At 38.6% G+C, this 24694-nt stretch overlaps 2 protein-coding genes across 12 annotated transcripts in view; one reads left to right on the top strand and one right to left on the bottom strand.

The window, feature by feature from the left end:
- Positions 1–24694, top strand: part of LOC111248436 (uncharacterized) — a 62784-nt gene that overhangs the window by 5351 nt on the left and 32739 nt on the right. For all 5 annotated transcript variants that reach the window (XM_086983154.1, XM_086983152.1, XM_086983151.1 and 2 more), the window contains exons 2-6: positions 14331–14649; positions 20014–20137; positions 20524–20602; positions 23094–23186; positions 24194–24344. In XM_086983154.1, the coding sequence (XP_086839280.1) occupies positions 14447–14649; positions 20014–20137; positions 20524–20602; positions 23094–23186; positions 24194–24344 (650 nt within the window). In that variant the 5' untranslated portion in view covers positions 14331–14446. The remainder of the gene's footprint in view (positions 1–14330; positions 14650–20013; positions 20138–20523; positions 20603–23093; positions 23187–24193; positions 24345–24694) is intronic.
- Positions 5157–12065, bottom strand: LOC111248437 (uncharacterized). 7 transcript variants are annotated; one of them, XR_015323411.1, is made up of 7 exons: positions 11478–12065; positions 10407–10539; positions 9904–10132; positions 9400–9643; positions 8962–9072; positions 5900–6031; positions 5157–5608 (listed from the first exon to the last, which is right to left on the bottom strand). XR_015323411.1 is itself a non-coding variant. In XM_086983155.1 (7 exons), exons 1-6 carry the CDS (start codon positions 11715–11717, stop codon positions 6420–6422), a joined length of 1137 nt encoding a protein of 378 aa, XP_086839281.1. In that variant the 5' UTR covers positions 11718–12065; the 3' UTR covers positions 5900–6031; positions 6413–6419. The 7 variants fall into 7 exon arrangements, 5 of the variants coding, with proteins under 5 accessions (XP_086839283.1, XP_022656531.1, XP_086839281.1 ...); XR_015323412.1 differs by having other exon boundaries at positions 9436–9643; XM_086983155.1 differs by lacking the exon at positions 5157–5608 and adding an exon at positions 6413–6599.

Genomic DNA, 24694 nt, shown 5'->3' with positions numbered 1-24694 from the left:
TATTTACTTTGGCGTTGCGTATAAGGCGATTGTCGTATTGCGATTGCAACAACGATGCACCGTAGCATTGGCGGCAAAAGCAGTACTTCTTCTGCGAAAAAGTAACTACCTACAGAAAACGTGAAAAAGGGCAAAACAGTAGAGCCAACAGAGAAGGAAGATAAGAAGAAAAGTACGTCTCAGTTGCAATTCTTCGTCAGGATTATAAAAACGACCTGCAAGATAAACTTATTTCGATATAGCAACGATTTCGATGCGAATAGCGTCACTTTTTTTATTTTCAGTAACAACAGCGTTTTACGTAGATAAATTGATAATGATATTTTTAAATAATTCTTCGCATTATCGCGGTAAGAAAAATACTGGTTTAAACAAAAAAATATTGGATATTAGTCTGAGAAACAATGAGACCAAATATTCGAAGTTAGTACATGCACTATATCGGATCCTGGTGATAGTTAATATAAGAAAATAATTAAATTCCCGATATCAAGCCTGAGAAGAATCACTTCATCGAAAGGGTCTGTTATACGTTCTGCTGGATGACAAACGCATGTTGCCATGTTGATGTTGATAGTAGACTGAATAGTGCCATAAATGCTGTCAATATAGTCCAATCTTGTACGAGGCACGTAAGTGACACAAAAGCTGCATCAGCAGAGCCTGATTCTAAAATACTAAACTGCATAGTGAAGCTAACGAATTTTCAGCGGTTTTCAACCAAATTAGGATGTTTAAACTTTTTGATTAAGCGCAGTTCAAAGCTACATTTGAATTTTAGTTGTGGATGGTTTAAAGTAGATGCCCGTCACGAGTAATCAAACACGAACTGCTGACATCGTTCCTTAATGGTCCAATCCTAATCAATCTCTTCGAGAAAACCAGGTAGGTCATGTGGATTGCTTCTGGCAGTCTTTAAGACAATAGCGGTAAAATTTGAAATTTCATCTGGTCTTTAAAATCCCCAAAAAGTTGAGAATCAGCCTTTATAGCACCATCAAAAGTAGATCAATACGATTAAAAGCGCCTCAAGACGCTGGCCCATAGCAATACTTCGGTGGACTATATCTAAATGCATATTGTTTACGCCCTGGATCTCAAGACGAAAGCGACTCTTTGTTACGATCGTTACATAGCACTTCCTGATTTACCTATAAACTTTCTACCTGTAAGAAATCGAATGTTATAGTAGGTACATCGTCTGTTTTCGAAAAGCTTTTAAGTTACGATCAAAAATGGTCTGCTCTTTGAGTAACGAGTCGAAATACCATTAGGTAGACAGTGGCTTATTGTTGTGTTAGATTAATCGTTGTAATAGCCATCGACGTCATTCGGTATATCTGCACGGTCACACTGGGCAACACCGCCCTATCTGAGGTCCTACTATTCGTTCTCTACAGAGACGACTGAACAGTGTATCGGGCTTTCTAGGCTGTTACAAACGACTGGATTTATTCCTGCTGTTGTGTAATTTCGTATCCGAATATCCAAAAAAAAAAAACTTTCTTAAGAAAGACCGTTGATAAGACTGTTTGGGAAAACCTTATTTTGAACAACAATCATCCTGTTCGTGGTCCAAAACATTTCACTGACCATCCATCTGACATCACCAAAATCTAAGCGTGGACAACCACATATGTACACCTCGATGTCTAATACCAGCTCCTATCGGCTGGACATTTAGATTAACTGTAGTCAATTCGAGCTCAAGCTTACTGCTAGCTTCCAATAAAATAAGGAGACAAACAAGTTTGCTTCATATATTTCATCGCGCCAATCATTGTACAGCTTATTTAATACCAATAAGAATTTGAAATGCCAATAAATCGTCCGGGCGTAACCTGTCTGTGTTACCATAAATGAAAACTCGTGTTTCAAAAGCCTATCCCTAATAAAAGATTCTCAAAAAGCGAAATTCATGCACATAACGACAATGAAGAAATTCACTCTCGTTGTTAATATTGCTATGCCGATGACATAACACATAGAGAAAGAATGATGTGATTAAATCTTAAACACCAATCAATATTGACATCTGAATAGAAAGAATATAGTACGAGGAGTAATGGTCCAACGCAAACATGAAAAAGAGACAAAAAAAAAAAACATTGAAGTTATTTGCTAAAGAAAATCGATGAGCTTAAAAAGTAGAAAATCTTTTCGGACTACCCGGATATAGATAGAAATACTACTCGGAATTAATTTTCAACTTTTTTTTTTGTACGTGCGAAAAGCTTCTGTAGTCCGACCATAGTGTTGGCGTTGCAATAAAAAAAATTGCGTTAGTAAAAGTTCAGTCGTTATTACGCTATTAGGCACCCATAGGTAATGTAAAAACTGAAGCTTTTTGCATAAGCCTTAAATATTCAGAGATAGATACCTTACCAGATACCTGTCATAATCGTATCGTGTAATAATCGTGGGCAGCAATTATTTAAAAAAAATAAGGATGCCTTCTGTCTATCAAAAACAAAAAGGCTAGTAGCACTAGCGATTTTCTGAATAGCTGTCTGGATATCGATAAAATCTGGTAATATTAACAATAATAAGATAACGATAGGTATCTATGTTTTGTTCAAAATAGTTATCGGTTAGTTAGCGGTTATTTTAAACCAATGAATGATACTATGAGCAATTAGCCTTACGAACGGTGAACAACGGCAGGATATTTTACGTCCCATTCATAGTCTTCGTTACTATTTGGTTTGGCCTCCGTTGAGTCCTTGTCTGGATGCTTTTATGAGCCGCATAACCATGGAAAATACAAACTGTCTGCCTATAGTTTGGCCTTCGAATATGCAAATGTTATAGCACACGACCGTTTGCGTCAAAAAAAAAAATGACAATTGCAGATTTTGAAATATTTTTCCCGAATATTATACTAGAACTTTTATTGTTATTATCTGTCTGAGTCATTTATGAAGGGTACGATATTCTCTGGGTGTTTAATTTACTTTGCTGAAATCAGTACAGCGTATTTTCTTTACGATATATATTTATGAAATTCTATATAATTTCAGTGTAGATACGCTTAACTCTATTAACTCAACTTAATTAAACTTTAATTGCAATTCATCTTTACTGATTCTTTAGAATGCTCAACTAATCAACGCGAATCAATCAAACATAGCCGGCTACAAAACTAAAATTCTAAATTGAGAAAACGGCGTTTTGTACATCAGGCAAATTTATGATGTAAATGTACAGGTATTTTGTTTAAGTTAACGAAAACAGTTCATAAGGGGAGCATTTACATGTTGTTAAAATTATCAGGCGGATCAGCTCATTATTTCACCTGACAGGGTTATAATGGTCAATTATGTGGTTGCCATGTTACCTTGTCCATCGTTCGTGCTCGTCCCGCCGATCAATAGTATGAAGCAATTCAGAAACAGAGGCCAAATATTACCAACGTGACGAGGTAATCTTCCCGTCCTATGTTGTGTCCCCTAATATCCTATGCCTTTTCTTCTTCTAATTATGTACAGATCAATCTTCCTCAAGATGCTGACTAGCGCTTATCTTCCACTGGACGGCCACGTCCTAGTCGCACTCATTTTAAGTATAGTGGGGTGGAGGTGGCTGGTCATGGATGTATGCATCCCAACATCAATTCCAGGGACTTCCTGGGCTTCTATTCATAAGAGTATTAGTATTACTATTAGCAGTGGTAGCAAATCAGAACGGATCAGTTTCAGTGCTGTAAGGACCTAAGCTAAAATGTCGCTTACCTCTAACCATCGCTATAACATATTTAGAATCGTTATTCGGTGTGTACATGGCTTAGGCCTAAAGATGGGTGAAAGGTATCTAGCGATCAATGGGGTTCTATACGTAGCTGATATACACATCCACATTCACCAATTTGGACATACGTACATACTTACTTAGATAGAAAAGTACATCTACTGCACAGAGACAAAGGCGAATGAATCCCTGGGTGGCAAATCTTCTTTTTATCTCGGCCATTACGCCTGATCAAATTCGGCTAAACTTCTCTTCTTTCTACTTCGTCGTGATGTTGGGCAATGATTACACTTGTCCTCCGGTCCAGCCACCGTCTCGCAGCAGCTCGCCTGCTCTTAGATTTCGCATTGAGATCCATAGGAAGAATGAGTAGCCGACCTAACCAAGTATATGTAATGCAAGGGGTTGACCATAGTGAGCAACGTTTGACCAGACCACCTATAAAGTGTGGGGTGGGATGGGAAAGGGAAAAAAGAATCGAAGCAAAACGCCGTCCGATGAGATGGAAAAGCACCGCTTTATCTTCAATCGTTCGTACGGAATAATCCTGGAGCATGCCGATAAGCGAGAACTGTAGTAGACATATTTGAACGCACACAAAGGACAATGCTATAGATTTCGGCTATTTTGCGGTTGATCTCTGACCATTAGTCGAGCAGGCACTACGGGCGCCGTTTGCCACCATTTTATTCTGCACTGTGGACTATAACCCAAGCGAAATGGGTGGGAAGAGATAACAGCAGCAGCAGCAGCAGAGCCAGCAACAATTATTCGTCCGTGATCACTCTAAATATCAACTTCGTAGTTGACCTTCTACAGTAATCATAGTGAAGTGGTCTATTTCTTCTTAAAATCCCCGATATGCGCAACTTGGCGAATATCAGGGATTTCAGGTCCTAGAACACTAACCCAAGCTTTTCTGTTGCTTCAATATATTCTGACCAAATTATGTAATCGATGTGTCTCTTTGCATCTTTCTGGGTCAATCCGTGAAATGTTATTATTTGCGTCTTAGCAATCTGCCCTGAAAGAAAATCTAGGAAAACTATTGCACTATCCCGCCAAGTTAGTAAGCGGTTTACCTATAGCTGTGCCAGTTAATACGCGGCCAACCTAAATTAGAATTGGAAATCCGAAAACATTAAACCGAGAGAAAACTATCAACAGTAAAATCACTCCAGGTACAGATTCTGTGGAAGAGTTCAAGAAGTTGGTTGCAAGAAATGCTTTGCATATCTTTGTCCTACTATTCAACCGTCTATCTTGAACGAAGCTTTTTGAGCTCACGTCTTCTGTTTTCTGCTAGAACTCGAACTACCACAGAGATAAGCTTCGTCGAATTTTACGACGCACCAAACACTGATTAAATAATTCAGTAAGAACCAACTTAAACGAAAGAAACATTACCGTCAGGGTAAAATATTTATTCCGTAATACCAATTTCGTCTACAGATTCATGGCAACCTACATCCGATTCACAAAGTTGTTCCCACATCACTGACAAATATTTTACGCTCCGCTACCCACAATCCTAGAACAAGCGAATTGTTCAGTCAATAACAAATACTGCATTAAAATACTAACAAAAATAGAGCTTGTTTCGTTGTTGTCGTCGTAATTGTATCAGGAAGACACAAGATCGCTGTCGAATCGTCTACTATTGACATGTTCTACTTGTAAATCAAAATACCATACGGTGTTTGATCTCAAGAGATCATCACGAAGACGTTACTGTTCTACATCATTCACGAGCGTTCTTTCAGGTTACAAATCTTGAAACAGAAGACGATAAGATGGTTCAACATGGTGAGTCCTGGTTGAGGCATGACATGTCATACCTTCGCACATTTCCTCCATATTTCTATATTCGTATGAACAGAATACTACTATTAGAAAAGGAATCGCATTGTATCACATTATAAATCTTAGCTTGTAACCTAAAAACAACTTTTTTTCCTAACTAAATTTTCCTTTAAAAATTTAGTTCTTCGCAAGCGATTTCTGTAGATCTGAGGTTGTGGTTAAGGTAGATCGTGTAGATCCCAAGCTCTCAGCAGCAAATCGCGCCATGTCAGCTAGTTAAAAACACTTCGCACATACGAATTTCGTATGATTCACTACTAGTACTTAGAAAATAATCACTTCTACACACCATTTTTATATTTGCGTTATACGCTGCGGCCGGAAAATTGACGAACATCTAGTAAATTCATCGGTTTAGTTGGCCACCAAGAAGGCTGTCTTAAGTCGACGTCCCCCGACAAAAACAGTTATCCTGCACGATCTATACGACCCATAGTTATTGGCAAAGGCAGAAAAATGCACGTAGTGAAAATAAGTTTCACATTAATTTAAATAATACGTACGCACCGCACAGTTATGTTGGCAGGTTGCTAAAATATACAAACGTACAACTAAGAGACAAGTAAAACAACTTGAACTTCTGAGTCGACTAAATTCCAACCTGTCTTATGTCCTAATGTTTATATAGTAAAAAAAATTTTCGCTGAACAAGTTTCCTATACATAATAGTACATACATTTCAGCGTGACTAAAACAGAAAGATAATAATATTGTGTAAACTCTATTAGACAGACAGACAGACAGACTGACTTCGTGGTACTTTATCTGAATTTGGTTAGATAGAGTCAAAATAAAGATGCACCTTTGTTTTATAGATCTGAGAATTGACTTTGCAATTCTTGTGGCTTGATCACCCGAAAGCTGCATGTTAGATCCGCAGACACCATCAAGATTGCTGCACAATTACTAAATTCATTGCAATAGTTCGGAGCTGAAAATATCGTAACGAGCCGACGGTCCCCAAAAAACTCGTAGCCATCCTGAACAACCTATAAATATTTAGTCACTCAGTAAATTCACACAGTGCCTAGGCATACTGCAGCTGTATTGTACCAGAGAGCTGAGAATTTGTATCATTAAAAAACCAAATCGATGGTGCAGAAACGGTAGTGTTTTACATCACGTATGGGTTAATGAGTCAACAACTATTCACGTAGTAACACGACTCATTCCTCATGCAAATTAAGTACAAAAATACCCTCAAAACAGATTACTTAGTCCCTAACCTGACAACAATATAACCAACCGCACATATTGAAACTGGGGGCGGCGTTATTCTTGGTGCTGAAAGGCAACTAAGTCTTCCCATAAAAAAAGAAAAAAAGTACAAACTCATCATGTTTGGAACAGGACTCCGTTCGGCTTTTAAATAACCTGTCGAGGTATTCTATAAAGCAAATCGAAATATCTACAACGAAACACCAATATCTAATAATCCTAGAAATTTCAATGCAGAAGAGTGTCTAGTGTCACTACTACTTGGTGAAATGATCCTAATTTTGAGTGAATAACAAGATCGAATACGTTCAACTCTACAAAATGAACGGACTCTTCGGACGTCGCTTAAGATTAGTGTGTATCTACTAGTGTGCTTAGTACAGCAACGCTCGTTGCTGCCTAAAAGCCTTAGCACAAGCTGATCACAAAAGTCACTCTCGCTGAAAATCCAAGCCAAAGTAAGACGAACTTCTATAGGAGCAGCTCTTGCCAAAAGCCTTGACAAAGAAGAGATGGTTCTTAACTTCTAGAGTGAAACAGGGCTATAGCACTTTGTTACTCAACGAAAAATCGCATTATCCACATTGTAGTTCCTGTAATGTGTGATGATTCAATAAACAACTCGTCATGCTCCAATATCCAGGTGCTATGCGATGATCACATTTACGATCTTACGCAACTTCAAATCATAACGTCTGTCGTTGCTGTACCTAGACCTGAAGAATAGCAATTGCAATAGCATGATTTATAATTTAACTATCGACTGGAATCACTGTTTTTTCCACTTGCCGTAATGTGAGCACAGCGTACAAATACTTTGTTTAGTGCGCCATATCTCGACGAGAACTCCTAATTCCAACAGCAATTGACCATAGTTTATGTAGAGCTATCATCAAACGTACTAGTCGTAAACTTAGAACAGAACGTAATGATGAAGCACGAACTTCTCTTCAGAAAAGCCGCAGAAGATGCTGGCCAGAAGAAAATTCATCATAATATTTTTGCTGCCATGCGAAGAAATCAAACAACGCGAAGCCCTGTCCGTCGATGTTCCAAATAACCTGCATAGGATTAATGACGTTGTTACCTCTTCCGTCAATGTCAAGCGCTTGGTATAAAACTAGCAAGCAAGCGCAGCGAGACGCCGGGATGTTTTTTTGCTCTTGTTTTTCGAAAACGCAGAATTAATACTAGCCTATCAGATCAGGTAATAGTGTAACCGAAGCATTCCGCTACCATGTAGCTACCGGAAAAGCAAAATGACTAGGCTTCCTCGAAATCTATCCACCGCCAAACCAACATCTAAGTGGGCATTACAAAGACTTTGAAAAACAAATGTTTTTTTGCGATTTTCAGAAATGAAAATTATAGACCATGCACGAGATTGCGTAAGCAATTGTCTTCACGCTGTATTATATGCTTTACCAGCATGAAACAGTCTTCAGCAGAGATAAAAGCATGATCTCAAGGATCGAAGGCAGTTCATATGACAGGCTGCCTATTGCCTATAATCAATATTAGAACACATAGGCGCAGAATACGATGATGTTACGACGCGATTTGAAATGTTCAAACGAACATGCTTTTGGTAAGATTTAAATAAGTACCCCGAGCAGTAAAGATAATTAAGCGAAAACTTACTGCAAGGCGCGCAATAGTCAGCAGCTCGTTTAGTTGACGTACGAGCAGCAACGCTCGTTCTAATCTATGATCTTAATGATGTAAACAATTAAAACACCCTTTATGAAAAAATAGCAACGTTATTATTATGTTAAATAAACATGTCAGTGCTGTTTGTCCTTTCAGGCGCATGAAAAAAATATTGACCAAATACTTGCTTTCATTGAAATGCGGCTTATAAAAGGGCGATAAATTTATCCCGAATACACCGTTGATGGACACGGATTGGAAATGTCCAGACAGATACGCACACAAAAAGAATTAATATAGAAATGAACAGCGTTCTACTGTATACCTCTACATCTGTTAGATTTGCTTAAGAGAAACTTTGTGCCTAGCTTTCCAATACGGGTAAAGCCGATCCTTTTCAGGGTCGAAGGCTTGGATCTCACTCCTTTCCAATATGCAATCTATGCAGTTGAGGTAACAGATGATGGATGTTGGAACGCTTACCTGGTGAGCCCGACACAACAGGTCGAAGTTATTCTTTTCTAGAAACGCGTTTAACTGTGGGACTCCGAACAGGTACGATACTCCGCGATCACTCCGCCTCCATTCAGAACCCTTTTGTTCAGTATAATAAAAAAAAAAAACACAAAAAAAGCGTTTACACGTAAACGTTCCCTACGTTTGCGTCTGGAGTATATTTGCTTAAAGTAATCTAGGCTGTAATAGAGTCGGTCCAAAATACGGACTTACATACTATAGCAACCGTTATGACTTCAAAAAGTATTGCGCTATCTTTTATCTTGAAATTAAGAAGGTTATTTGTTGGGTGAAACAAATATTAATTGCTCACACCAGATGCCGAACACGATGCCTATTCCTTAAACTATAGACCATCATACTGTGCGAATCGTAGAAATAAGCGAATACATAATATATACGGACCACTGTGAGACCCTTAATTTCTCCTAATAGCGTTACCATGTAGGGGTCCGCCCACAGGAGATCGCATACAAGTCCCTCTTGGGGAACTTCGGGAATCGGCCGATCCATGCACGCAACTTGCCTCAAATCCCGTAGGTCAGGTGACAGACCACCATGACAGCAAAATATTTTTTCGCCCACAACAGCTGCCAACGGTAGGTAGCCGAATACCTCATTAATGCGATGATACAGAATGGCGTCAAACCTATCCACATTATGGAGAATAACTGATTTAATAAAGTTATGTTCACGTGTTCATTCTGCTAGCAAACAAAGTGATCAGAGTACGCTGCTTAACTATCACCTGTGGTATGTTTCTAAGAAAATCGTTAGCGACGTTGAACATCCCAATATAACTAGCTTCACCTCCTAAAGGTACTATTAAGCTGAAGATAGAATGAGGTTGTTCTACTATAATACACTAATGTTTCCTACCGTATAATACACTAGCTGTGAAAACCGTACCGATTCATGCATTCAAGAAAAAACCCGTAAACGGCATTTATCCGTAGGGATTCGTGGTTGCCTCGGAGAAGAAAGACGTGTTCAGGGAAGCGAATTTTGTATATGAAAAGCAAAGCGATTACTTCCAAAGACGCTCGGCCTCGATCAACGTAGTCGCCCAAAAACAAATAATTTGTTTTAGGCGGGAAGCCACCCTGCTCCAGAATTCTTAACAGGTCTGAAAATTGACCTGCAAAAAAGTTTGGCACGCATTTCGATCGAATCAAGATATTTAAATATTTTATATCATGCTTATATCAAACATATGAATATACGCAGCAGAACTCTCGCCCCTCTATATCACTTCCCTGACTAGAATTTAAACGCTTCTCAAATGGTCGAATTGTCATCTAGTGCGCGACAACTCCGGGTTCATTGCCTCCAAGGTAATTAATTTTCAGACGTAATGTCGACTTGAAGAGGTTTTAAGCCTAGCAACATAGAGCTAGCAAGAAGAAACTAACCGTGGATGTCACCAACTATATGCACTGGCACATCCAGATCGAGAAGCGTTGGTTGTGAATAGAAAATTGGTGTGACAAGATCGCACAAATCCATGATTTCCCATTTCTCCATTTTGCAGAACGCGCTCTTCATCTGGAATTCCAAACAATTGCTCACCAACTTTGATTCCCCATCATTGTCTTCTGTTGACCACGATACCTTGAATGCCTCGGTCACTTCACATTGTTTATTAGATATATATATATATATACATATATCTAATAAACTAAATATACATAATGTAGATATATATATATATATATATATATATGTAATCTTTTAAACTGTAAAGGTACATTTCGACGACAATACACGACTGTGGCATAATACATTCTACATCATGATTTCAAAACATGGTTGACTATCAGTCGAATGTAATGGCTGTTAATTTTTTATAAATGTGCCCCATACGACAACAAGAGGATACATCCTTTTTTTTAATTATAAAGTGAATTTGTTTACTTAGAGAAATTGAACCGCAATGAAGTCTGGCTCTTTCCATTGTGAATGTAAATCACCTTTTATCTGTGATCAGCCCTTATACTTGTCTGAGTGCTTTACAGATTTTATAGCAGAAAGCTCAAGGAAAGTACCCTTTGATAACCAGCGGAAGCCAGTTAAAGAAAAAAAGCGAAGCCAATATGCAAATAAGAGCCAATTTTCACGGGCAGTCGAATCTCGGATTAAAATGATTTTTACAAGCGCATCGTTTCAAATGGTACCGAATCTCAAATTACGAGTTAAAGTCAATGGTGAACATTTGAAACGACACTCATATGTGCAATCATCAAATAGTTTTTTGCCTTACCATCACGGCATTAATCTTACTGATCACCACCCATGACATACTTTTATACGCCAACATGAGTTGTTAGAAAACAAATAATGGAACATTACAAGCCTCAAATCGTGGTGGTGACTAAGTTACTCGCCGTGCACTTTATAACAATTCTGAACGTACGCTCTGATTTCCCACCATTAAAAAGGCTGCAGCTTGCAGAAATTTAAAGGAGCAGCAATTAACAACTGACCTTGCGCAATGTCAGCAATCGTCGTTCTAAGCAGTCAAGATCGAGTTTCCCGCGGGGGTCTTTGGCATTATTGATCCGTAAATGTTTTTTGTTACTGTGCCTTTCCTTATCTTTTTCACCGGCTCGCTCTCCAAGTGGCTTTGTTCGTGGTTCGTGTTTTTTTTTATCTGTTGGGGTTGTCATTTCCAGTTTTTTTTTGGCACCACCGGATCCGCCTTCTTTGAGCCCCTTTGAGGCCATTAGGACAGCGACACCTTGTTGCTGCTTCTTTTTTGCAGATACTATTTATTGATTTGTCGGGCGTGTTCAATTATGACGTTCGATTAGGCAGTGGGTAGGCTCCGTGCTGCCCGCATCTGAACGGTGTATACACACTGAGCAGAGATTGGTGAGCACTTACAGGGTTGGAAAGAAGGTTCCCATGTTCGACTTGTACTATGACCGCCTACAACATCGCAAAACCGGATTCCGAAAGCGGCAAAACAGCTTGTTATTACTCTTGTATAGATTATTTCAACTTTCAAATGATAGCTTATCGTAGTTGCCTTGTGCGACTTCCCTCCCTGACGTCCGTTTGTAGAGGTTTGTAGAAATCTGGCACAGAGAAAAGTGGAAAGGGATATAGGAAAGCGACAGCTAGCCCGCCTAATTCAAAATCTGCTGGGTGCCATGGGTTATCAATAATATCAGGAGCTGTAAACAGAATGATATGCTGGTATCGGGCATTTGCTATACAATCTAGATATGGCCTGGACAGGCGTTAAATTAGTATAATAGAAAACTTCCGTGTCGAATAAAACCGATGGTCTGTCGAACGACATGTCTACTGCCGGACAGCAAACTGTCTTGGAACCTACCTGATTATATCCATTGGCCTATAACTCTCAGATGGCATAAACAATAAAACATGTGCGCCTAGAACGAGTAGGAATAGTACATCGTTTAGGTTACTACGAAGGAACGGAGCGTAATTAAAAAAAATGTACACAGATTCCTTTTCTGAATAGTACAGTGGTGACGGATCTGAGATAAAGAGTAGATTGCCAGCTCCTAAGCTACACCTATTTACGTTTACTGTTTTACTATCACTTCCGCATTCCGTAACAAATGTTTGTGTTCTTCTTATTTAGCGTACCTACTTTACTAAATTCATTTTAGTTTGGATCTCTAAATACAAATTGGAGGAAAACTCTAGAAAACTGTGCGCTACATTTTCTAATTATTACTTAACTGTGATATGAAATCAACAAGGTCTTTTGCTTACTGTTTGAGTAGACGGCTTAACCTCCGTTGGCCAGGCAATGTTGAATGCGCAGATTCTTAAACTCCTTAAAACTCCTCAGTAGACTTTGCCTGACGGTTTCACTTTTTCGAAGCAGCTGAATTAGACTGTCCCTTAGAATCAACTAGGAAATAATGTATTCTATACGAAGGTAAATGTTACAGTCATTTAAACTTCTAATCGACTCTGCAGGAGGTCCTTTAAAAGGTTATGCCGGGACCGTATGGAAAAAATGTCTTCAATGTACCATCATAATAGTCTACACTTATTGCGCGGTAGCCATTTATTTATATGTAGTGCTATACTTCTGGTAGCAGCAAACTTCACCGTGCCATCCTAATACGCATTATATTATGATAGGCCTTTCATGTTTGTTTATGATCGTTGCCGTTTCTTTTAATTAAAGTAGCCAGAGAAGGTTTTGCGTTCTATAGGTATGTGAGAAAGCGTAACTATAAGCTCCGGCAGAGTTGATTGTAAACGTAGTGCGGATCGGAATTTAACATCGGAGTAATAGGAAAAGCTATATAATAAAAAAAAAAAAAAGAATAATACCGCTGATGTATACAAACAGTAAATCTGAGGCCGATTTGTTGAAACAGTATAGAGAGCAATCAATAAAAATAAAAAGTATATCTGTTGAATAATCAATCATTACGTATCACAATTCGATCAAAAATTCAAGTGACAAGAATACGTGTGGGAGATAGACAACAAAATAAGAAATAGTTGCATCTGCTGCGTTCTGTTTTCGTTCGTCAGCCATGTTGATTGATGATAATAATGATGTCGAGTTTGACATCAGTTAATCTGATACAGCGGCCAGCCCATCGACTTTGATACATACGCATAAGGCACAAACATACAGGCCAGCTGGAAATCGCACATAATACGGTGCCCAACTCAAATCATGGGGGAAAAGACAAGGAACTAATGAAAGTTTAGAGAAGTTGAAGAGTAAGTGCTCTGCGGATCGCTGAACTATTAACATGCCCGATAAGCATGATACGAATCATTTTCACCAGATTGTACGATTATGAGCAGGTGATTGGCTTGTATTTGGAATTTAGGTAACTGTAACCTCTGTGTTGCGAGTTTTACGTTCGATATCACCATTAGGCATTCTATCAGACAGCAGGTAAATGTAACTCACTCACGCCGAGAAAAACGGCTTAAGTTCACAATTCTGCGTAAAAACAAGAGTAGGGTCCTTTGACCCGAGCCCAGAGGCTTGTTCTTATGAAGAATTGTAAACTTCTATTTACCTAGCACTTCATATAAATCAATTGGCTATGAAAATTCATTCTTATGAGAACATCTTACACCATGCTTGAGAGACGTGTTTGTCATTTCATTTTGCCAATTTACGCCACCGTTACCTTTCGATCTCTGATAACTTCCATAGCATAAACTCTTATTGTTACAGTGACCAAACCTAGGGCTGTACCACTATCTTTGATGGATACGCTACGACAATACTTTTCGGTGGACAGACGTAAGGGTGCACTGTATATGAGCACGTATAGATAGACTGTGCGTTAGTTGCTAAATGCAAGAAATGGGATTTTCAGATGCATCGTGAACATCAGTATTGAAACACGAGGGACTCGAGAACGGTTGGGCAACCTTAACGCCTACGTATCACAACGACAACTTCTGCAGAAGTAACGGCAGAGTGACAAAGAACATGACCCTAATGATGATGGCCGCTTCTTTTTCATTATTGCTGCCATCGTTAGAGCAGATCATGCGCATGAGCCGACGTCCTAAGCCAATAGTCACCTCTGCGGCTCTCCTTATTCTACTCGTCGTCGCCATTTTCACCTGTGAGCTTCCGGTCTCTTGGGCATTAGATTCAAAGGCGCCCAACGTCTGCATCAAACATGAACGGTAAACCAACGTAAATACGCATTTGATTTTGCATCGCTGATTCAACGGGAACCTTTTTTTTTTGCTAGATATATTATGTAAATACTTCTGTAGTTCTTTCAATTAGACTGGAACGAAGTAGCGTATATATGTTAATGTAGTGCAAACATATGAGACAAGGAGAAACTTGTTTCTTTAGTGCCTTCTACCTGCGAATAATGCAATTAAATTTAACTCACTAACAATATAATATCAGCCTGTTGAGCTGAAAACGAGCGAAGCAGGAACAGGCCTGTCATCTAGAATGTTCCTGCATCCATTTCCACCTGTTTTACAAATTGTTCGAATTTTCATGCGTTAATGTATTCTTCTCTCAGTTAATCGCCACAGGCTAAGGATGCAGGACCTGCCACGGAAACCCTAGCTCAGGCACGCTCGGGACAGGGCGAAAGTCTGTCCTATATAAAGATTCATTGCAACATATTAACCCCCTAATTTACACGGTATGCGTGATTAAATAAGAGATAATTATTGACCTAGTTTAATTGAGAGTCTGAATATAAATGCAACCCAATAAAAGTTCAAGACGCTTGCTAGGCAAAAAGAGCTGAGTAACTCAAATTTCTGCGTCCATTAAGACTGATAAAAACAAAATTAATATTTACATTTAGGATTCTAACAATTCATGAGAAAATAATCTTCACACGTTGACTGAGCGAAGAATAAATGCGTTAAACAAATAGATAAAATAATCAAACTCAATTTAGTTCGATATAGTGCAGTAAAGGTATTTTTTTTTCATTTACGATTGAAATATTATTATGAACTATTATGAAACTATTGTGAAACTTAGCTATCTCTATCAAATCCCTCGGCATACCTTTTGATTTTTGCTAATTCACTGAGACTAAATATTCCGGATATAATTATTTGTCATTTCTTGTTTAAATTTCTAGCTGAAGTCAAAGCTATGCATTATCCAACTAGAATTTGCCCCTGTTTTTAAATGAGATGATGTAGATCTTTGTTACCTAGGATTACGCCAATGCTCAAATCACGCCATTGAATGACTTAGGTTTTCTAAAAGTTGGCAAATCGATCGTTCCGCATATGCTATGCAATATCTGAAGGATGATTCCATACGCTCAAGATAAACAATATACTATAAGAGAGCTGAGTTTCGATGATCTATACGGATACTTAACGAATGGCAATACGGTCAAAATGTTCTCCATTGCTGAATCAGGCTAGCTTCAGTATGGACACAGGTTTTATACCGAATAACTGCGTAACATCGCGCTAAAGAAGTTTTACAGATTCCAGTTGTTTTTTTTTTTTGTATTAGATGATAATGGTAGGAGTTACGTTGTGTGGAGGTTTTGCGTAGTAGACAACATGTGCTAAGAAATAATAATGCTGCTTAACGGTAAATTTCCGTCACAGTCAAACGGAAGGCTCCTAGTAGTAGCGCTGCTAGATAATTAAGGTAAATGCGCTGAGCATAGATCAAAGTAGCAATGATAAATGTATAACACTTATGTCAAATGCTCAACTTAGTACCTGCTACCGATGAAGAAGTTTATATGGCGCCGTACAGGGGGCAACTTGTGTGTGCATATCTTTAGGATTCTCCTCATGCCGTTCGTTGATAATCTGAATCAACTAACCTAACGGATGGTCTTCTACAAGCTACTCAATAGCCTCATAGGCAAAAAGCAATCATAATATAATAAAGAATATTCATGTAGCAGAAGCGATGATCTCCAGACAGATTTTTGATGACAAATCTAAGACAAGCTCTTCTTGCTTAAAAATTCAAATCCCGATTATTAAGGCCAGTTGTTTATAAAGTTTCGTAAAGTAGACTGGTTCTTCTGGGTCCGTTAGGTAGCTTTGAGGGACATGTGGTGTAACGAAGTGTGCTTGCATAGGTAAACAACTCTGTCGACTTAAGGGTTCAATATAATGAAGCCAGGGCATGCATCTAAATTAACATAATTTTAAAAGCCTGTGGAGCCCTCAATTAAAATTATCCGTTTCATTTAAGGTGCGGTTCGGTTTTTTTAGCAGGTCGCGAGCAACAAAAAGACAGTAAATGTCAGAGTGGAACGTTTAACGTCTAATCAATGCCGCAACGTTTCGCCCTCAGTAAACATGCTGGCGGGCATCACTTGTGGACACACGCCTGAAAGCTCGCCTTGTAGTTCAGACCACGGATTTATGATCCGTTTACTTCAAATACAACAGATATATAAGGGATGTTTCCAATATAATGTTCGTTCTGACTAATAAATTTCCGCCGGAAAATAGCTGAAAATCAGGCAAATTCAAGCGATAAATAGCAGCCTTTGTTGTTTTATCTAGGCTAGTGAATATCGGTATAAGCAATACGCCTCTTTTGAGTTTGCGTGAAACGCACTCGGGCTACCATGCGATCTCTTTCATCGGGCAGCCGTGACACTAGGCTTCTTAATGTACATTGAAAAATATGCGACAGTAGAATTAATGCGTAAAAGCCATTTTTATAGTAGTTGTGTGATCTATGCTTAACCATAAACCAACCATAAAATATATCTACTTCGTAAACTTGATGTCAGATCGTGTGAGTGCTTAGAAAGAAAACATTTGCCTCCATACATGGCAGTTATTAATGCCTCTTTCCGAAGGCCTAGGAAAGCGATCATTGGAGTTATAGCGGATGACCATTAAATGAAGGTCTTGGGGTTTTTTTTTCTCAATGCCTCATACTTCGAAACAAACAGGAGAGGCAGTAAATAGCAGTTAGGTGGCACAAGCCTGAGGTTGTTATACTTTACGACACGTTCCTATAATTCTCTAAATAGGCATTAACATTTATTCGAGCTCCAGAAAATATTTAGACGATTCCCAACACCATATGTCGGATGGAGCTGTTATTAACTAAATTGTAATGTACAGCAAATTCAAAATCTTAGTCCTGTCGTCCATTCCATGTGTGTTGTTGTAGATCTTTGCCTACTTGGCTTCAGAAGTCCAGCACTACGATCTGTGTCAGATATTGTGATTGATCATCCCACTATATTGAGGAATATCACTCTGGAAAAATCATACACAGAATAGCGGCATTTTGTCTCGATGTGCTCGGTGACCTCTGCACAATCCAACCGCCGTGGGTAATCCTCGTCGAGCTTTATTTGGCCCCACGGCCCAGTGCGATGTAGCATTGTAGGGTGCAAACGAAAAATTCGCTTGGCGGCGCTCCATGTCAGCGTCTGCGAACTGGATAATACATCAAAAACTCTACTGCTTTTTTTCCGATGAATATTATCAGTTGCGGGTCTATTATAACCATCTAGAGTATTTTTATTGGGGTCCCAAAAAGATATCCTTCAATTGACTGTACGAGCTGGTTTAATGCTGCTCGCGTCCACGACGAATGGTTGCAACATTTTAAGTCTTTGCTAAAGGTTCGTGCCTTTCAGGATGGAAGGCAAGGTCTGTAAAGCCGAAGTGAAAATCGAGGAAAAAAACAGGCCTAAGACAAATATGTGACGTAATTTTATTTGCAGGCGATAAAAGGCAAGTTTGCAATTCGACTTGAAGTAATGAATGAAACTGTGACAATAATGAAACGAAAATTCGAGAAGTATGATACCACTATGTGCTCTTTGTAACTCGACAATGTGAACGAGGATCGTGACAAACAAGGTTCCAGGCAGGTCGATCTTATTGCCAGTATAGCGTGCCGAATCTGATACGTTTGTTAGAACTAGCTGGCATTCTTATCGCGAAAATTTCAAATACTTGCGCTGCTTTTTCATTTCGACTTATTTTTCCATCTTATCGCTAACGAGTATATGCGATCTTGCTTGTTATTTTAATAATTTCTTTTTTGTTTTATTAAAAATCATGCCTGAATGAAAAATTAAAGCGATATAAATAAAGTAAATAAGATCCAACGAGGTAACTTCTTGATAATTGTTCTATTATAGGTACAGTTAATTGAGTATTTTAAATGGGTCATTTTGATAAATAGAGTCGAGTTTTGTGCACAAACGGAAGTTTTTGCTGGTCAGTTCCACAAGCTTATTATCAATGCATCCAAAGTGTTCTTAAAAGCCCACTGAACAAATTATTAGAGATCGCTGTATGTCTATTAGAATAAACATCCTGTGATCAAGAAAGCTCAATCCAAATGGTAACTTCCAGTAAAAAGAATGAGGTTATACAAAATTTAAAAGGATAAAGATGAAGTTTACATCTTACGTATTAATTTGCCATTTCAATTAGGAAAATAAACTAAATAAAAATTCAGATTCTAAATTTGATGCGTTTGTCTGCCAAATAAATTAAGTTTAATGATGTGTAATTATCTTTTCTAGAATCAAAATTACAAACACTAGAAACAAAATAATGCTTCACTTCAATTTATCACATTAAATCTGTAATTGTCCAAGTGACAAAAAGGATATTTAATTTTTTAGATTTTCAAAATTTACGTAGTATAGAATATACTATTATTCGTAAAAATGTTTACTATTTCTTTCGTACTAAGTATACAATAACTATACTATAGACAGAGACCAACCTGACAAATCATGTAGTGATTTAACGAACGAGCAGTCTGCCATAACAGCGGTTTTGTTTACTTTCTTTATGGTTGTTTATTGTATGGCCACTTTGCCCTAAACTTAATGAATTGGTTATACAATCAAGTACCTGCCATAACTACTTATTCTTAATAATATTTTCAAATAAAGTTATTAGGACCAAAAGAGTGCTTGGGTTGGAACGGGGGGCCCGTCACACAATGGTAGCACCTCGAGTATACCACATTATTAGATGAGTTTATAGACATAGCCGCTTCATTCTTTTTTTCTGATAAAATGAAGATAATCTTGATTCGTTTGAAAGCCCACTAAAACTTAACATCTTTAAAGATTGCTAGAATGCTCTTTTTTTTTTTTTTTTTCTTCGCACCATTGTACCATTCGGTCCTTCATTTTGGGACCGATCCGTCTATGTTCTAAATGCTTTCACACAATAATATTAATGTTCGCGTCCATAACACATTAATTTTACGCTGGATTACGTAGAAATTAACTTTTATCATAGTTGTTTTATTGTTTGTATCATGTATGCATAAACATATATTGGGACGGTGGCTTTTTTGGTAAAACACTTTTCTCTACCAGGCTCTCAGGTATTCGCATTACGCCTGCAGTGGCAATATTCGCTCAAAAGAAGTGATAAAAGGTGATGTTTTAAATTTACCTCGGGTAGGGACTAAATTAAAGTGAATGAAGATGTAGCAAAGAATAGGGTAGTTTTTGCTTGTATATGCATCGCCTTACCGCAACAGCGATACGGTTCTCTTTAATTCTCTTCTACAAATATGATTTTTAGGTACCTTGCCAATGAGACGATAGCATTCCGCAAACCCTACCAGGTGCGAACCTATACATGGTGCTTCGCTGTACCGCCGCGATGCTCCAAATACCGAACGGACTACACTACAGCCTATAAACAGGTTGGCAAAAACACCGCAGTGTTCAAACGTTTTCGGCATTACTCCCGGCTGATGATTTTCTTTCTTTTTTCATACCATACAATCATCTATGAGACACCTACTGAATTTGTCGACAATAGTGTTAGAGAAACGTGCTATATTCGTGCTATATATATATATATATATAATCGATGCCTAATATACAAACAGGGAAGAGATTTTAGCACTTAGATACTAACGGCGATATCAGACATGTCTGCAAATTAGAGACGATCTGATATGAAAATTCCGGACATCGAAGACTCTTGAACTGTACTTCAATAGACGTTTCAACATATAAAAGGACATATTTACTTGAGAATTTAAGGATAAATACGATTTAATTTTTTTTTTTTAACATATCACAGGTTCAACGTGAGCGAATTCGTAATGCGCCGACGTGCTGCAAGGGTTACGTTGAAAGTAGTGATGGCGAGCGGTGCATACGTAAGTATCTACTATCCGGAGCTTGGTTATGGTGTATCAGTCAGTGAGCGAGTATACATAAGCAATCAATCAGCGTGGTTGGCTTAAGGTCGCCGGATCGATTCCGTATCTAGATGGATAGATGCCGAACACAGCTCATCGACTCGCTCGGCATTGATGCCACGCAGCATGGCGACGATGATGTTTCAAATGGCATGTACACGGGCGTCTGCGAAGTAATATAGACGTACGAGATTGCGCGTGTTTTGGAGCCCTCACATGATTTTTTTGCTCGGATTGTATGACAGTTTCGAACGGCATAGGGTGACGTGATCTCTTTGTCACGTACCGTGCAAGCGAGCGTATACAATATTGATGAATAAGGTAACTTCTTGCCAGCCCCTGATGCGATTGCTGATGGCAGTTTCGGATAATGAGTTTTAAAAAGGAGCGCCGTTCTTCGTTCCAGCTAACCAAAAGAACGATCAAAAACTTGATAAGAAATTCGTGCTTTTTTTTTTATAATTGGACCTAGCTTTCACCCTTTCTTCAACTACACCTTTGCCAAACCAGCGTTCTTTTTTATTTATAACGAAATCGGAGACCAACATAACATATATATATATATATATATAGCTAATAAAAGTAACGAAAACGTATAGACCGTTGATTTACCAAACGCAAGACATAGATACAAAAGTAGTTTAAAGAAGTTTAGCTCCAAGGCCATGACCTGAAGAGCGTGTAGATCATAAACAAAAACGCCAACGTGGCCAGCATGTGCAATGATGCAGCAGTAGAGCCCTAGGGTAACACCACCCAGAGAATGATTAATAATACCTAGTGGCACCTGGTTGCAAAAATGAACATCCTAGAATATTTTGAAGAGAATAGAACCATATGCTTATTAAACTCGTTCTTTTTAAATTCATTTGTTAGCGGCACTTGAAAACACGTTGATATGATACGACTATAGGTAATCGAATTTAGCTAAATTGTCAAGTTGTGATAAGTAAACAAAGGATAAACGCAAAATGCCATTTAAGGCTAAGGACGTTGTCAAATTCTGTGGAAAATAACAAAGTCCCGTTGGAAAGTACTTGTCCATTAGTCATACTGTGAAATTTCTCATTTTAAATAGGTCAGGGGAAGACGCAACTGTTGATTTGATTTGTCGTCTGAGGCTCTATAGGCCAAATCTGTTGGTTGTACATATACACACACATGTTTCAGTGGTGAAACTGACAAGCGACCTGATCGACAGATCAACGATAGTTTTTTCAGCCGATTTAATTAAGCATGTCGTAACGTATCGAAAGTCAACACCGTTTAATGTATACTTCTGCTTACGAACAGACGCATGCACCATTAGCATCAGGATTCTACCTTATAAGAAAAGTTTAACACTTCAAACCAGCGGCAGCTTTAAATTTGATTAAGTAGTGGACAGGAGCAGGGCCTTCTTTGTACTGTCCGTAAGGAATGATTAATCAATCCCAAAGACGCTCTGGTTCTATCGCTATTTCTTCACAGAATAATTCTTCCCTATTATCCCTTAAGTGTCTTCATAGCTCTTAAGAGGTAGCACAGCCGAGTCAGGCTTCTGATGCAGTATCGAGCAGCTCGGCACCCCTAGCCTCCCATATTCCTCGTATGTCCTTTCTTTTCATGCCGACGTCATACATGGGTAGGGGGCGGCTGCCTTTGAAGCTTTCTGTTTTGGTGCACAGAAAATTTTAAACGACCCTTTACAGCTGCGTACCTTAAATGTCCGATGGCCCAGTTATTCAGAAGGGACCTAGAATGATGTCAACTGCTATGACGCTTAACATTGAAAATACTGCATCCAATATATTTAAACGACCTTCATTTTGATAACAAGAGCAACCACTTTCAGATCGGTAAATTTCATTCAATCTGCGCCAATAGGTAGGCAAAGCTGCGTATTCACGCGGTTTCGAAGTTGTCCTCTTCTTTTTTTAAAATTTTTTTTTAAAAAATAAAAAAAAAATGTTCTAGTTTTTGCGAGATTTTCCTACGTAAAACAGAGACAGTTAATGTTCGATTGGTGTGAGGTATGCGGCCAGAATTGGTAGCACAGTATGGAGGTACTGTATATCAACCTGGTAAAATGTTTCTGTGAAAAAGTCATCAGTGGCAGCTTCATTATGTTTTGTGAGTTTTTCTATTTACATTATTTTCAGTTCATTAGAGAAATTAAATCAATTCAACATTAACGCTCTAGATATAATTACGCAGCTTTGTGTATGGGTCGGACGATGCTAGTCAGCCGCGCGCCGTGACTTTATTTAAACTTTAATCTGCGATTTACATAATAGCTATATCCAATAACTCTATGATTCGTAATTTTTAATCGTACATTTGGAGAATAACTTCTGGTCGTTCGTCCGGCGTCCCTATTGTAAGCCGCGGATTTGAATGAAAAAAAAAAATAGAATCTAAATTTGTACCATGGTAAATTAATGGCTGTCGTATATTTGTGAAATTGCAGCACTATGCAGTAACCCTTGTCTCCATGGCACCTGTTCAGGACCAGAAACCTGTGACTGTCTTCCTGGCTATGGCGGTCCCACCTGCAATTTTTGTAAGATAATTTCTTTTTTCGGAACCGTTCACGTTATTATTTTAGAGTAATCGTATTTTTCCGCATTCGACGAGCGTTAGCCAAAAGGTACACTTTGGTTCCTTAGGAAAAACACCATCAACGCCATTCTAATATTTACCATTATAAATTTTATTTGACATTGGTATTATTATTTTTTCTTCCGCTACTGAAGTGGTACGAAGGTATATTTTCATGTACTAGCTTATCCTAACAGGTGAAAGCGTACGCTTGTGTTCTATTTCATGCTGCATTTCAATCTGCAGTGTTGCACAGTAAGTACAACTTAAATGGTCATAATTAGCTCAGATGGATGTAGCCGTCTATCGATTCTGCACGGAATACGTTCGTATGTATTTATGATATAATCAAGATATTTTTTCTCAACTATTTCAGCTCACTCTAAGGTTCGGCAATACTTTCGAGTATTCACAGAGACCTAGGTTATCGTTGGGATTTGTAAAATAAACAATCAGACCTTTCTAGTTCACGCTGGTGTAGTGCTGTTAAATCGGCTACAAGAATGACTCAACTTGACGTTCGATAGCCGTTTCTAATTGCCATTCCTTTACAAGATTAAATGTTTATTTATAAAGAGCATTTAGTTTACAATTGAGTATGAGATTAATGCTAACCGCAACTATCGCGGACCAGTTAGCTTACCATCGAATAATAATAACACATAAAAACAGATGACGATTTTTAAATCTAGAGGAAAAAACCAGACAATAAGTAAGGCGTATATATTTGCAACATGCATACATATGAATGAATGTATCATGAATCGACTTAATTTAGTATTGTATTGTCTGGTAGGCGTGATACTTGTGTGTCTATTACTATGTAGGCACCGTGATAGTTTTCTCTCATAAAATGTCACCACCGTGCTAACTGTTTATCTCTCGCGCTGTTCTCTTTTTCCTGCCTTTAATTTTCTCCCGTCTCTCCTGCTGTCGCCTCGTTTCGCTATATTGCTGTTGTTTATTTAGCGTGTCCCGCGGGCATGTGGGGCGCTGAATGCGAACGTGACTGCCCCTGTCGAAATGGGGCAAGGTGCGATCCGCTGACTGGAGCGTGCGCTTGCAAGCCCGGTTGGCAAGGTGACCACTGCGATCAAAAGTGCAACGACGGCACATACGGGTAAGTGTAGTTGTCATTATGATGCTATTTAGGACATTATCATACGACAGGGATTGATACTAAACTGTATCGCTGCTGCTCGGCAGAGCATGATTGTGTGCCGCAAAGAGTGACCAGTGTGTTATGATAAGATAATGAGCATTCAATGGAAATACTCGTTGCCTCACACCTAATAACTAACAATGGGTGTCCTTAGTGGGTTATTGTCATCTTCAGGAATCGAATATTCGAGCCCAATAGATAAATGCAGATTGTAACAATCCCAATGTATCGAACACAGAACAAAAGCGACCCAATAAACCCGATCTTTGGAAAAACTCACAGGCATTAATTATGAGCGCCCTTGTATT

Source organism: Varroa destructor, unplaced genomic scaffold (genome assembly GCF_002443255.2).
Source record: "Varroa destructor unplaced genomic scaffold, Vdes_3.0 BEIS01000003.1, whole genome shotgun sequence".
NCBI lineage: Eukaryota > Metazoa > Arthropoda > Arachnida > Mesostigmata > Varroidae > Varroa > Varroa destructor.
This window is presented reverse-complemented; position numbering and strand designations above follow the sequence as displayed.

Coding starts and splice junctions, on each gene's coding strand:
- LOC111248437 (XM_086983155.1), bottom strand. CDS start 11,717: ATGGCCTCAAAGGGGCTCAAAGAAGGCGGATCCGGTGGTGCCAAAAAA. Junction 10,540..11,477: donor GATTGCTGACATTGCGCAAG/GTCAGTTGTTAA, acceptor TTGGAATTCCAG/ATGAAGAGCGCGTTCTGCAA. Junction 10,133..10,406: donor TATAGTTGGTGACATCCACG/GTTAGTTTCTTC, acceptor ACTTTTTTGCAG/GTCAATTTTCAGACCTGTTA.